The sequence below is a fragment of the Danio rerio genome, chromosome 10 (genome assembly GCF_052040795.2).
Source record: "Danio rerio strain M-AB ecotype USA chromosome 10, GRCz13ab, whole genome shotgun sequence".
NCBI classification, from domain to species: domain Eukaryota; kingdom Metazoa; phylum Chordata; class Actinopteri; order Cypriniformes; family Danionidae; genus Danio; species Danio rerio.
In genome coordinates this window covers 30,615,516-30,631,789 of record NC_141030.1, presented here as the reverse complement: position 1 = coordinate 30,631,789, position 16,274 = coordinate 30,615,516, and the positions used below count along the sequence as shown (strand labels likewise).

General features: G+C 36.6%; 1 protein-coding gene across 2 annotated transcripts; it reads right to left on the bottom strand.

The window, feature by feature from the left end:
- Positions 1–514: 514 nt before the first annotated feature.
- Positions 515–12,862, bottom strand: frmd8 (FERM domain containing 8). Of its 2 annotated transcripts, none has more exons than XR_015500459.1 (10): positions 12,704–12,862; positions 12,200–12,287; positions 11,922–12,089; positions 10,483–10,584; positions 10,339–10,397; positions 9,590–9,756; positions 8,054–8,275; positions 6,214–7,557; positions 4,306–6,174; positions 515–3,515 (listed from the first exon to the last, which is right to left on the bottom strand). XR_015500459.1 is itself a non-coding variant. In NM_001423780.1 (10 exon segments), coding segments are annotated over 9 exon segments (1,416 nt in total). In that variant the 5' UTR covers positions 12,704–12,847; the 3' UTR covers positions 2,862–3,402.
- Between the last annotated feature and the right edge of the window lie 3,412 nt (positions 12,863–16,274).

The window sequence follows — 16,274 nt, the reverse complement described above, 5'->3', positions numbered from 1 at the left end:
GATGCAGCTCAGATTGCATCTTCACCGAGTCTGCCAGACCCCTTTCTTCATGTCACCACATACTTTTAGTTATTTATCAAATCTTCTGACCAATCAAATGCTCTCTAGTATCTGACAAGCCCCGCCCCCTTCAAGACACTTTTCATTTGATGCACTTGAGCTCAACCACTCTCACAGGCAGAGCTGAAAAAACAAAAAGGGGAGGAGCTAAACTAAGTCCCACCCTCTCTTCGTGTTTCAGTAAAGGTTACGTCAAACATCTAATAAAAATGCATATTTCAAAGCACTTCACAGGACCTTTAAGATCAATTCTGCGCAGACTTCGGCTTCAAATTAAGCATACTTCATTGCTCAAATCAAAAGATGACAGCAGCCATAGATGGGAAATTTTGGCTTCACTTTGATAATGTTACCAATTGTTTTTTATAAACAATTTATGACAATTAATACAATATTATTGCATAATTAAAACAAATTTTACCAAAAAAGCTAGTATAAGACAACATAGACAATATTTAGTCATTAAATTTATTTTCATCATTTTTCTCAAGATTCAACACATCAAAGACCTTGTTGCAGGTAAAGATTAAATAAAACATCATTACAAAATACATTATACAGAAAATGATTCACTGATAGTTATGCCGGTTAGTACAAAGCAGGAATAAAAAGTTTAATGCTGCATATAAATGGATTCCTTTAATTTTACAGTCACAAAAGTTTGGTAGTGAAATTGGTATAGAAAACATCACAAACAACAAAAGATAGTGGAAATACAATTTCAAAAGACAGATGACAGCAAAACAACATAAACAGATCAAATGTTAAAAAAGGCACTTTAAATTAGTACTGACAACTTTGTATTTCCAAAACACAGACGTGACTATCTACAGCTCTGTTAGTATGTGCATAAGTGCATGACAGATGTTCAGACTACAATATAAACATTGCATTCAATTTAGAGTGGAAAAAATGACTTTACAATAGCACAGATGATCTGGGATTAAGCATTCTAGTATAAATGATGAATACAGAAATGCAGGGTGACGATTCAGAGTGTACTGTTCATTTTACACCATTCAGCTGTCCGTTTTTCTTTCACAGTTCAGCACGTGATGCAAAAGGTTAAAGTTTTCTTCTTACAAGTGTATAAATGGATAAAGAAACATGTACAAAAACATGCACACCACAAAATCAATTTAAGACAACAGATGCGTCATGCATGGATAAATATACAGAGATGTGGTAAGTAAAGACCTGGCAACAGGACTTGACATTAAGCTTTTACAGATACATGAACATTTAGTTCATCTGTAAATAAGCAGCACATTGACATTAATACCAAAACAAAATGCGTAATTTCAACAATGTATTAATTACACACAATTCAGACTAACAGAACCATGAACTGCTTGGTAATAATGATACAGGGCAGGTAACTGGAGGCTGGTGATCAGATGACGCCCGATAATTAGCATGCCGCTTCCGTTACCAGATCAAACAAGATGTTTTGTACTGATCAGAAGTTTAAGAGATAGTTCATCATTAAATCTAAATTCTGTTTTTATAACTCAGAAATGCGACTTTATTCTGAGTTGTAAAGTAGCAATTCTAAGTTATAAAAACAGAATTCTGAGTTATAAAAGTCAGAATTCCGATTTATATAGTCACTATTCCAAGTTATAAAAACAGCATTCTGAATTAGTCACAATTTCAAGTTATAAAGTCAGAATTCCGAGTTATAAAGAGAATTCCAAGTTATAGTCGCAATTCCGAGTTGGTCAGAATTCCCGAGTTATAAAGTCAGATTTCTGAGTTACAGTTGCAATTCCGAGTTATAAAGTCAGAATTCTGAGTTTTAAAGACAGAATTTCGAGTTATACAACCGCAATTCTGAGTTATAAAGTTAGATTTCTGAGTTATAAAGTCAAAATTCAGAGTTATCAAGTCAGAATTCCTAGTTATAAAGTAAGAATTCTGAGTTATAAAGACAAAAATTCTGAGTTATAAAGTCAGAATTCCGTGTGATACAGCTGCAATTCCGAGTTATAAAGTCCGAATTCCAAGTTATAAAGACAGAATTCTGAGTTATAAAGCAAGAATTCAGAGTTATAAAGTCACAATTCCGAGTCATAAATTCAGAATTCTGAGTTATAAAGCAAGAATTCAGAGTTATAAAGTCACAATTCTGAGTTATAAAGTCACAATTCCGAGTCATAAATTCAGAATTCTGAGTTATAAAGTCACAATGAGTGAGTTATACAGACGCAATTCCAAGTTATAAAATCAGAATTAATTTTACTCAAGTTGTTTTTCTGTTTAACACACAAGATATTGTGATAAATGCTGGTTGCAAGCATCCATTGACTAAGTCATTTATTCCATAGAGGTCGATACGTGTCAGCAACCAGCATTCTTCAAAATATCTTTTTTGTTTTTGGGTGAACTATTCTTTAAAGCTGTGCCCTGTGTTACCATTACTTTTCTAAAAAAAAATATTCAGAGATTCAGTACATTCAAATTCTTAAAGACAAGAAAATACAGTATGCTTAGAGTTTCATACATTTGAAAAGCATCAGGAAATTGAAAAGCAGACGTACATTGTCATTGATTAATCAAGCCTCCAATCATCTCGTAATTTCATGTATTAACATTCTCTCTGCTTTACAAATGCAGATTATGCTAATAAATCACCTGGATTGTTTTCTGCAGTGCATTACAGTGCACTCCATCAGAAAGGCTTGATTCTCCTGAGCAACAAGCTAGTGAACAATCTCAACCTATCGCCATGATTTAACAGAACTCACATCTGTCCTGCTGCTCAGTAGAAGTCTGAAGTCTGCATATGCAAACATGGACAGAAAAGAACTTCACACATTCAGAATCTCACTTTATGCTGTCATTGCAATGCTTTACCACAAACTGCAGCGCTGGTTTTGCATATAGGAGTTTTTCAACCTATACTAAAGGCTTTGATTGTTTCCTTTGGTGCAGCAGGTCTGGTTTTAGCAGTATTAGTGGATCAAAGTGAGGAATTATTGATGTACAGCCACTGGGATGTAGTTTGGTTTGATGGTTGCATAGTAGAATCTACATTCAGAACAGTGACCGACCCAGAGCTTTCAGATCGCTTCCCTTAGCCTTGCTCTTACACCAAAATGTTTGACGGAAAAGAAAAGTTAATTTCACATTCTTATTTTTTAACAGCCAACAGAGAAAAAGCTTTAACTTAAACCTGCGACATCATGCACAAATCATCTATAAATAGTGGTTCAGCTCTTCGGTCTGTGATCTTGGTCCGATCTGTCCATTCAGATGGTTTTGCACTGCGTCTCTAAGAATCTCAATGGACAGATGTAGTTTTGGTCACCGGGCAGAAGAGGGCAGTGTTGAGGCCTGGGTTCACCCTTGCTCTAAACTTTCAGTCACCTGAACAGCAGAGTAAGTGGGAGGCTGCGCTTGCCTTGTAAAGAAAGAAGCTGCTCTTTTGGGTTTCAAACGTTTGATTTCTTTGCCTGAAACAATGGAAAAATTAAAATAAGCTTTGTCCCAGGTCTTTATTTCTGTATGATAAATAGGAAAAACTATGGAAGCCCCTTCCTGCCACTGAATTATAAAAAATAAAAAGTAAAAAAAAAAAACTATAAAGAATTCCGAGTTATAAAGTCGAAATTCCGAGTTATGAAGTCAGAATCACAAAGTTATAGAGTCGCAATTCCGAGTTATACATTTGCAAATCCGAGTTCTAAAGTCAAAATTCTGAGTTATAAAGTCGCAATTCTGAGTTAAAAATTCCCAATTCCAAGTTATAAAGTCAGAGTTACGAGTTATAGTCACAATTCCGAGTTATAAATTTGCAATTCGAGTTATAAAGTCACAATTCCGAGTTATAAATTTGCAATTCGAGTTATAAAGTCACAATTCCGAGTTATAAATTTGCAATTTCGAGTTATAAAGTCAGAGTTCCGAGTTATAGTCGCAATTCCGAGTTATAAATTTGCAATTCGAGTTATAAAGTCACAATTCCGAGTTATAAATTTGCAATTCCAGTTATAAAGTCACAATTCCGAGTTATAAATTTGCAATTTCGAGTTATAAAGTCAGAGTTCCGAGTAATAAAGTCGCAATTCCGTCATACAATGTCAGATTTCCAAGTTATAATGTCAGAAGTTAAAATAAGTCACAACTTAAAATTCTGACTTTTATTATAGTTTTTTAATTATTATTATTATTTAGTGGCGGGAACAGACTTCCATAAAAAATAAAAAAAAGATGTCATAACAAAATGATTTTAAGGAGTTATACCGTCATCAACATAGTTGATGGTGCTCAGGGAATGGACTCGGCTACAGACCACACTGTTCTGTCTGCGCAGTTTCCCCTGCCGTCGCTCTCTGGTTTTGTTGTTGGTTTCTGGACTCGTAGGTTCATGGGAAGGCGTGACCTCACCGTCTGTACCTGTGGCTGCTGACTCACTAACAGAGCGTAACTCCACACAAAACTCGATAAGACCACTCATAAGTTCAGCCTAGAGAATAAAAATGAACAGTAAATTAATATTTACATTTTACATACACAGATATGAACAAAATAAGCACATGAAAATTAATGTATTAGGTTTGAAAGCATTTAGATTTGACTTATTCCCAAAAGAGAAAAACAGTAATGATCAAAACTGCATGATGATATGGTGTCCTGGCTTAGCAATCAAAAAAAAAAAAGTCTTAGTACTTATAATGGCAGTCAATTAGGCAAAAACAGCCACAAACATAATGAAAGGGTAGTACATCTGCCTACAGTGTATTGTTGAGCTTTTTTTTCAAAGCATTTTCATAAAAACAAAAATAAATTCACCAAAAATCATTCAATTTGCTGAAATACAGAGAAAGTTGTGGCCAAATTAAGACTTGAAAATCACCCCAGAGTGGATGAACACATTCCCAACAGCACACAAGGGTTTATTGGATGAAACAGTCAAAGTGTATTTATGTGCCATGATTAACTTGCTTGAATTTCGTGCGAGTTTACATGTATCCAGCTAGTTCTTTACATGTGCCTGAATCCAAGCAACTATGAACTCCGTCTTCCTCCCCATCCCTTTTTGTAAACTCAAAGTAAAGTGGTTAATTATGGTGCTAATTGTTTTTCTGCTTTTAGTCAGTATCTTTGCAAGATATTTGTTTTGTTTGGCTATTGTTATCAAACACCAGTTTCAGATGCCTCGTGTTTAGCCTTCATTACCCTCTCATGTGCAGGTGTGTCTTTGTCAGTGTGGTGTTGTGGTTTCACACTAACTAGCACATAAACTGTGCAGCTGAGCATTTGTAAAATCCTGCAGTGTCACTTTTCATGTATAATGTTAGATGTTCGTTTGAATACATTTGACATTGATAAATGGCAGGCTGCAATGTCAAGCATAGACAAATAATATATGTCCATAATACATGACCGAGATAATTTGTTGTGATCACAGATTTTGCTATTATAGTGTGGAAAGACAGCTTCACATATTCATCATGTCAGTCATACAGACTAGAGTCAGCAGTAGGTTGTGAGCAGCTTTTGCTACCTCAAGAATGGACCAACCACTCCTGATCCCCCTCTGAGAGGGGTGGGGTGAGCAGCAGACCATTGTCATTCAAAGCAATACTGCTCTGACAGGAGAAAAATGGAGTTTATTTTAGACTAGCATTGAAATGTTAAACCAAAGTAAGTTACAAGTTACTTTTTATTAAAGAGCCCCTATTATGGGTTTTTGAAAATGACCTTCCATGTAGTGTACTAAGATAAGTGAAATATCTAGCTAAGGCTCAAATCTAAAAGTGGACAGTTTTTACAACTATCGATTCATCTGTTAAAAAAAAAAAAAAAAAAAAAAAAAAAAAAAAGGAGTCTACTCATAGTGGTTAGAAGGACTAGTCTACATAACGAGTCTTTAGCCGTTTTGGCGTGACATGGCTACGAAAAATAAGCCCCGCCCAATTGTTGCATGCGAAAACTGTAAAATTTAAACCTGCAGCTCCGCCCACTAACACAGCAGCAACGACAGATCCTTAAGTCATGAAAACGCTGTGCTTACCTGGATATTATTGGAAGTGTGAGGGAAAGGAGTGATTCAGCAGTCTACACGCTTACAATGGGCGATTCATTTGTTTAAGGAAGGATCAGAAAAGACTACTGCTGTATGAGACTTTGACAGAGCTGGACAGGAACTTCAGTACACAGCTCATAATTTAGTTTCCTTCTCTATTTTGTAATGGATAGATAATACACCAGGGGTGCGTGCAAAATAAGGCCAGTTTATTAGGCACTAAGTCAAACAAAGGCAGGCTGCTGCATGCTGAGGAGAAGTGCTGGTGAGCGCTACAACCCCCTGGCTGGAGATGTGATCCTTGTGATCTAATGCCACGTTGAAAACGCGATGCATGCTGCTTTGTTTTGGGTTTAAATGCATTTGTGAGCTCGCCTTCCACTGCCGTTTGCCGTTGCTTTGGCCAACGTGAGCTGTTCCTTCACACGTGCAGCGGTCAAGGTTTGAAATAGTTTAGCTTTTGCTGCTGTGTGGATTAATACTGAATGCGAGTTATTTTACTATAGAGCAATACGCTGGTGTTTAACTACACTGCTTTCGGGGGTGAGGTGTCTGAATAACACTATTAAGAACCGGGTACTGTTTACTGTGGTGTTAGTAAGTTTACTATGAAGCATGTTTCGGACCGCGATCAGATCCTATACCAATGTTGGCGACCCGGGGGCTTGATAAACCGCACTTTACCGTCGCTGAACGCTGTCGACCAATCGCAACAGGTCATCAAAGGGTTTAGGAACAAATAAATGGCTGAACGATTCATATGGGAGTTGCTGGGATAATTAGGTAAAAATAAATTCATATTATAAGACCATGAAAGTGTTTTTTGATCTTACATGCATATCAGTATGTTGTTAAAGACCCATAAAAACAAAATAGGACCCTTTTTAATGTATAATAGAGGCTTTTTAAGACCCTAAAGAATCAGATCAACTTTTGAAATGGGCATTTAGTGTCACCTTCAAGTTATGAATAATGCAAGCTTACTTTGAAATATTACATCAAATAAATAACAAAAAGACACAAACACCAACCTTAGGCCCTCCCTTAAAAACATCAGTAAAGTAGTAAAAAAAAGCAACAAAGAAAACACCAGATGTAAACGGGAACGTGTCTCCATCTTGTGATCTGATCAGCCAAAATGTATCTTAATACCAGTTGTTAACTATGCATTGGTCATAAAGTGTGTACTCGCCTGCTTTGAGTAAATCTTTAATAACTTATTGACAGGGGTGCCAGCTTCCTCCCCATCAAACTCCAGCCAGAGAATATGCGAGTCTCCCTCTGTCTCTGGATAGCTGTGATCCCAGGAAAGCTCAGTGAACTTCAGCCCCAGAAGGACATGCTTCTCTTTAACATCCATGACATACACTCCTTCCAGACTGATGCCCACACTCACAGCCTTACGCCCACCTCTGTGAAGGAGGCCCTGAGCTGGCTTATCGATCTCACCTGCGAAAAAAGCACATCTGCCAAAGCAAAAACATTTGCCAGAGTTAAAACATGAGATTTTCATTTGCCCTGCCAAAATTGTCACTGACCCAGCTAAAAAATAATACAAATATTTTTTGTTGTCTTTGAATCGCTCATAGCATTCTCATAAAATTCACAATGTTGTGCTTTATTCAGTGTTAAACATTTCTAAAGTGTTGAAAACCATTTTAGATGACATTAACAGCCATATTAAAAGGGCCAGCTGATTTTTATTCATTGCAAAAACACAATATCAGTTACTCAGCATGTAGTTTCAGTACAGAAAATGAGGTTTAATATTTATTAACTACATTAACAAATGTATGCGATATAGCAAATAATAAATAAGCAAATTACAACACAATAAATAAAACATAAATAATATAACATTAATAAATAACATATTGTTAATATACTATAACAAATAAATACAACATAATGACATACAGATGATTACAATAATGATCCGCATCAAAATAACAGGGATCTTACCCATAGTAAGGCAGGTTGTGGCAGCTCCTGAGGTACTGGCGCAGCAGAGCGATGGGCTCCTGGCTGGAGCCGCTAGCAGCAGAGGAGCAGACTGAACGACACTCCTTTACAAGGTTTTGCTCCATCTCTGCATTCCTCCCGCCTCTCCCCCGAAGTGTGGACAGAAAACCTCCTCCTCCTAGAGCCGCATGGGCTGGAAGGAATGAGGACAGCTTCTTCTCTCTGGAATAACATCACATGGGCAAACTGCAATTAATTACAACATTTCAAGATCAGTTTTAAAGGAAAAATTCTGTACTTGTTCCAAACCTGCTTGATTTTCTTTCTTTCATTTAACACAAACATATATTTTTTACATAGAGCTGGTAACCTGTAACCATTGGATTCCATAGTATTTATTTCTTCAAAATATCTTCATTAGTGTTCAACAGAATAAAAATTGAAAGCACTTGAGGGCGAGTAAATAGTGAGTAATTTTTTAGGTGAACTTTTCCTTTAATAAAAAAATTATACCACAATTGTTGAAAATAATTTAATCTTAGGATCGAGATTAAACTTGCAACAAGTAATTGATAAATAGTAGATAAACATCAAACAGTAAATGCAAAAATATGAATATATACAATTTTAAAAGGGTTATGAAACGAAAACCAAATTGCCTAGACTGTAAGACTGGAGAGAAGCATCCATCTATTGGTACTTGATTTCTTTTTCCTTTTACTCTGATGTGCGAGGTACCAGTGTCTCCCACACATAGACTTTACTTGGGCGAGTCGCCCAGGTATAATAACGGTATAACCTAGTATATGTGGTGGTGACATGTGAATAATACTATTATTATCATCCTTTTACACTCTTTCCGCCCAAAAAAGCCAAGCAGTCGTGATCAATTAACCAGTAGAAAATCTTCTCACACATTTCCTACTGCTGGTTCTGTGTGTGAGAACAAAATATACTGGCTGCAAAATATTTGAACACCATTAGAAATGGTTAATCAACTAATTTGACTTATTTAAATAATCTACACTTTTTATTCCTAGTAATTATTATAATTTTTAGCATTATTGCCTATTTTTATTAATTTTTTGTTATTTATTTCTCATTTGCTGTATATTTTATTAAGTTAATGATGTTAATATATTGCATGCAGCCTTTACCTGTCAGTGGGTGCACATGGCTCCTAAATAGCATAAAAGTAGGAGAAATAGTGGATTTCTTTTATTTTAATAGTGTTTTAATATTTTTAACCCACTGAAGAGAAAATGTGTATAAAAGTGTCATATAATAAAAATATAGTTGTTTTGTTTGTTGCATGTTATTAACCATTTATGCGTGTTTCAATCCGGCTACCACCACAAGTATATTTTAAACCTGTGGGAAGCACTGACTACACGTTTGTAAGTGCAAACAATCTTGGAATTAATATCCCAAAAAAGAAGACATCAAACGTCATTCATTTGCTGAACAACTTTACATTAACCTTTTTTAATTAGAAACACAGGACCATTAACCTCTATATTAATCACATGGGATCACCTGATTGCTGCTGTGAGAGCCTGGTCGTCTAGTTCAGTCCCTAACTCTATGGCACAGGACAATGCACCCAGTGTCAGCCAGTGTTCTGGGTCACATGGGTACCGACCCTCCAAGATGTTCATCTTTGCTTCATCATAAAGCAGTCTCAACACTCCTTCATCTTCAATCTGACAATACAAAACAAATATGTATTAAAAAGTAACTAAAACAAGCAGCTCATGACTGTAGCAGAAATTCTAAAAAATCCTATTTGTGTAATTTCTTATTTCCTGATGTGTACAGTATGTTCTGATATGTATTCAGAGAATCAACGAAGATCTGGCTTGTCTATATGAATGCTATCCAACTTAATCTCTTTGGATCCCTTCATGTTATGAAGGCTCAGAGCAATAAGCAGCTCATGACCTCCACTGCCCAGCCCAAAACGTTCAATCAAGCGCAAAGTCTTACATAACATGTGTACAAACCAACATGAAACACATCTGATACAATGCAAATGAGCCTCTGCTTTTGCACAATTTCCCACGCAGGGGTCATATTGCGCAATCTGAGCAACAACTGCAATGTGAAAAGTTGAAGTGTGGATTAGGCTTAAATATAAACGGAGACATTCCTGTTTTCATATCTTCAGTTTACACAATAAATGAAGCCAAATACTAGTCTGAAAAGACACAATGGCTAGCAAATAACGAAAGAATCTACATTTTTTGGTGAACTATACAATACAAGACACAAAACGTGCTCAATACCTGAAGTTCTTTTGCCCGTGGATAAAAAACACTTCGTTTGAATAGCAGACTTGGCTCATCTTTAAAAAGATAGAGAGTTAGACAGTTAGACATCTAACTGTTCAGGTGGGGGGAAGCATGAAAAAAACAAACACAAAAGTATACCTAAAGAAATGTCTTCTGTAGGGGCCTCGGTAAAGCGGTACAGCAGGTCCTGCCACTGACGACACAGCTTGTAAGGCAGATGTTTCGGCTTCAACTGCAGCTCTGTTTAAGCAGAAAACAAGGAAATTAGGCTAAGGGTGGGAAACTTTAAGTTCGGTCCAAGAAATCATAAAGTGCATGTTTCTGAATGAAGTCTGGAAGTGTGTGATGCTGCTTTTAAGATCTGTTCTCACCAAGAATGATAACTATACTGATAATTATATTAATACCCACATTAAACAACATATTTCTGTTAATTGAACTCATTCTGCAAATTTTTCACCTTTAAATGGTCGAGCTCTTGAACATCAGGGTGATTGCGGTTGGATGTTAATGTTTCTATAATTCGTTAGCAGGGGGAAAATAGTTAAGAAACTAAATCCAATGACACTGTTATCATGACAAACCATCAATTGGCCATATTGAAGGCACAGAATCTAAATCATGCCGCCACTAAACCAAACAAAACTCACATATTTTGCTGATAAATGCTGGTGAAAATAAACAATTATTATCATGTTTTTGGCTGTACTAATAGGTCAGACCAGAAAATTGTTTAGAGTACTAATCTAGAATGCAAATAAAGCATAAAAGAGAAAAAAAAAACTGAGGGACAAAATGTACTCATGGTTGGCCAAAATATACAGGATTTTCAAGGGTAAAAATCTTGACAACAGCCCTCTCCGGTCTAATTTTAGGTCAAGATCTGAAATAAATAGGCTATTATCTGATACCTATTACATTTAGTTTTTCAAAATATTGCATCCTTTCCAGCTTTCCAAGTCCTTCTGCATTTGATTTAGCAGCATACACTTTATTTGTTCATGGTTTAGACAGCATAAATAACCAGAACAACTTGCTTAGTAGTACATTAACTGTGCAACTCATTCTGTTGATTACATCCAGGTATCGGCAATATGACCCATACATACGGGTAACTGACCAAATCTTGACATAAGTGCAAAGCCTCTATGGTTCTTACTGATAATAGTATGGACTAGCTTAATGATCATGATTATTATAAGCATAATATTGTTATGGTTATCATCCAATAGTCTGCATGCCTTCAGCATTTGCTGGCTTTTTTCTTCTAACCATTTACAATGTTTGTGAACGCATGACGTCTGCCGTTTAAACTCATGTTGTGTATTCCTGTCTCCAGTAAGTAAAAAGCTGTCTTTGTTCATAGAGACATTCAATAATTCACAAATGTCAGTGGGTGGCATTAACGCCTAGAGGACTTCCTGAAGTCCCCTCCCAACACTTAAGTTGCAAATCAGCCATAGAGGCATTAAATGCCATCATTGTGCCTTTCTTGCCTTCGTAACCTACATATGAATTGGTCATAAGCTCTATTTTAGTCTAACATCTGATCAGAGCACAAAAAGAATGTTCATTACCAAGCAAAGGAGAGCAGAACCAGAAAGCGAACACATCAGCAGCGGAGTTGGGAATGTTGAGGGCCTCCCGAACATTGCGGCCGAGCTCCTGCGCATTCATGCAACCGAGACCCTCCAGAGTCAAGTGCACTGCACTGTCATTAGCCAAGTACACCAACAAATCCTGAGCTGGAGAAACACAAGAGAAAACACAGATCATGTCAGGTCAACTTTGATCTGAGCTATATTAAAGTGAATATGGTCTAAAAAGCAACCAATGAAACCTTAAAAGTACAGACCTCTGGTGACTGAGGAAGCCACACTTCCTCGCTGGGAAAGGGAATGTTCTGATGGCTCAGGGGGGAAGTCGCCATCATCTCCCTCCATCTAATACACAAACAAGAATAGAAAACAATAGGTATTTTTGCTATTGGTATATTCTGCTACTTGTTATTATATTCCGTACAAACGAAGCACACACACACACACACAAAGGAAAAATCTGCAGTTGAATAGTAATGTCTACAGCATTTTTTCCAGTCATAACAACAAGTTTCAGGAACGTTATATTCAAAGCTAACGTAGAAACTTTTGAGTTCCTGAAGTATTCATTGTATGTTTTACAGTTTGTTTCGCTCATTTGTATCGTAAACATCACCCTGTGTGACAAATTAATTGAATATACAATAGTGTTATGAAAAAGAATTAGAAAAACAAAAGTCCTTATTCTGGCCAGCTAATGTTAGCTAGCTACTCCAGTAACGTTAACTGTCTGGCAAAAAAAACGACAGCAAGCAACATACCGAGACACTCTCCTTCGATTCAGAAGCTCGTTTTTTGTTAAAAACAAACCGAAAGCATCAATGTTTAGAAGGATTAAGTTACATAAAAGAGCTACGAGTATGACGGCAGCAGCAGCGCAGCTGGATAATGTTCTTAAAACAGCGCCCACCGGAGAAACTAGCAAACACATGGCAGGAGAAATATGAGTGTTGAAGCGCTGTACTGTAAACCGCCAACAGAGAGCGCTTCACAGCCCAAAATCACAATTTTGCAGCGGACACTGAGACATTTACAGTTTATTCTTTAATAAAACATAAATAAAAGCAATATTTAATTATAGATTACATAGATGAAAACCGATGACTTCATATAAATTTATCCTTTTTACAGTCGTTGCATGTATCCCAATTATTTGATTCTCTCCGATTGTTAAATTATGCTGAAATGGATTTTAAAGAAATGTTCTCTTCTATGTTTTAGTGATTTCTTTGAGGCGCCAACGCCAAGTCTGAGAGTTTGTGGCCCACGTGATCCATTCTCATCATTGGCAAGAGTTTAGTGCCATCTGCTGCAGTTTAGACTTTATAAACTAAACAATCAAGAACATGAACCGTTTTTAATGATAATTTTCAAACACACTGCGTATAGGTATTTGCTTTTAGTTTTAGAATTTTTTTTATTCTTCCTAGATTTTAATTCTACTATGACAAAATTGTTTTTAAGAACCCACAGTTTCACAGTCATCAAAATTTAAAGAGCCCCTATTATGCATTATAAAAGGTTATATTTTGGGGGTCTCCAACAACAGTCTGATATGCATGTAAGGTCAAAAAACTATTTCATTGTCTTATAATATGCATTTATTTTTACCTAATTATCCCAACGACTCCCATAGGATTCGTTTAGTGATTCGTTTGTTCCCAAACCCCTCCTTAGCGCAATGCTAATCTGCGCTGATTGGTCCGATGACCCAGTCTGTTGTGATTGGTCAACTGCGTTAAGTGCGAGACAGAGAGAAATGCCCACCACGGCTTATCAACAATTTTGAAGTAGTCAAAGTGCAGATTGTATGTGTGTGCATACCTGCCAACACTCCTGTTTTCCCCGGGAGTCTCCCGTATTTCAGACCCAACTCCCGCTATTCTCAGTTTTGTTATTTCTCCCGGAAAACTCCCGTAATTTCACAATTTGCAAGCTAGAGAAAACAAAGGGGCAACCATTTTAATTGCACTTACACTTAGTCCGTTAATACTTAATTATTTTTACAAAAATAAACTTCAACTACTGACTCTTCACAACCTTAACTTTGGGTAAGGCAAATAACGCTAACTTTCCCTCACAGTTCAGAGCACAGCATCTATGTGACTTGATTCAACCAGAATCTGCTAAAATGTTTGTGAGCGGGGCCGGGGGTTTAAATTTTTCCAGGTCTGCGCATTGGGCAGGGTTTGAATTCCATACCTACGTCATGCCAACACGGTTAAAGACGTTACAATGGCAATTTATTCGAACCACTATGAGTCAACTTTTTATAGATGAATCAATAGTTTTAAACTCGGTGCACTTTCAGATTTAAACATCAGCTGAATATTCTTTGTTACACATTGCATTGAAGGTCATTTTTAAAAACCCATAGTAGGGGTTCTTTAAATGTTTTATTTTTTAATAGTAATGTGCCTAATGTGGCACTGTTTTACAGAGACTTCTCATCTTAATTCTATACTTAGGCCTAATTTTAGTTATATCACCACTGCAGGACAGCCTGCCCCATGACCTCAACACCAAATTGAGACCTCCACCCCCACACAAAGAAGAGGCTAACTTACAGACACCTGGGCCAGTACATCTGTGTCCTGTCTAACATGCTTTTCATAGTTCTTATTCATTTGAGACTCCAAATTAAAGCTCCTTCCTCCTTTTCTTATTCTATAGACTTTTCATGTATTCATGACTGTTTTCCACATATGGTTTATATCTTGTTGGAGCCGTACAGTTAAAACCTTTCATGCATTCCTTCAAGGGCCCTTCATATCACCCATTTCTTCAGGCCTCTCAAGACACATATAATAGCAAGATACATGTCTAATTATATATAGGCCTACCTGGTTACAGTGGTTTACGCACACCTTTAGAGAATGATGTTAGGGGTTCTTGAATCACAAAGGGGTTACACGTAAAAAATGTTATGTACTAGTTACTTTTTTACTACCAATGTAAAAGTTATGCATTACTACCATAGGTGATTTATGTAAGTCAAATGTTGACAGATGTTTCAGTGATGTACTTGGTATGTTTTTAGAGAACTGTAATAAATATGACAAAAAACTAAATCAAATGAATCTTGATAATTCATTCATTTTACTTTGGCTTAGTCTCTATTTCAGAAGTCACCACTGCAGAATGTACTGCCAACTATTCCAGCATATGTTTTACGCAGCGGATGCCCTTCCAGCCACAACCCAATACTAGGAAATACCCATACACACTCAACGGCCATTTTAGTTTATTTTGGTTTTATTCACCTATAGCGCATGAAACTGAAGTATCCAGAGGAAACCCATATGAACACAAAGAAAGCATGCACACAGACTCCAGCAACTCCACACAGAAACGCCAACTGGCCCAGCTGGGACTCAAACCAGTAACCTTTTTTTTGTGAGGTGACAGTAACACTGAGCCACTGTGCCGTCTAATCTTGATAATGTCAGATAAATTAAATAGCGAGTCACAGCATGTAATGAATTAAAATCAACCAAATATAATTCAGACAAATGTTATTTGATAATATTACCCTATATTTTTCAAGATTTGCTGTAGTAGTGTTTTCAGTTTCTGTTGTTAGTTGTACTGTAAGGATATTTTTTGTTATATGTCACAGTTTACTTTATTTATCCTCAGTTACACAGTGCCCTGTGCTCATTAGTGAAAGTAAAACACAAACATTATTTCTGGTGTCCGAATAATTTTTGTTTTGATTGTAAATGGCTCTCAACAGTGTGTGTGTGTGTGTGTGTGTGTGTGTGTGTGTGTATGTATGTGTGTGTGATGTGTGTGTGATGCATTTTTACAGCAGTTTAATTCAGTGAATGTTTTCATTCCGAACATAACACAACATTCATTCTAACATTCTAACATTCATTCTGAATTACCTTCAGACCCAGAGATCATTTGTATGAATTGAAGAATGGTAAAACTCAACTTTTTAACTGACTTAAGTGTCTTTAAGTGACTTGAAAAATGAGCCTAAGTTCAATATAGTGTAGTATTCCTTTAACTTGATTGTAGGACTTTTTCACCAAAAGGTTCATACAGATGGCAAAGGCAGATATTGATAAAATCAGGGAATGGTTAATATGTGTCTGGACTTTGGGGTTTTTATGATGTGTTCACATGTTGATTGGTCAGTTTGTATGTCTTAGTATTTGGGCTTTGGTCACATAGTCAATTTACAAAATAGGTGGTAAACTATGCTCTGGTCTCTTTTCTTGCTCTGCTGCTCTCCTGCTTTGGAGTCTATCTTCTCTACTGCTATCTGGCGCTCTTTGAGGCCTAATCTCTGGTCTCTCTCTCTCTCTCTCTCTCTCTCTCTCT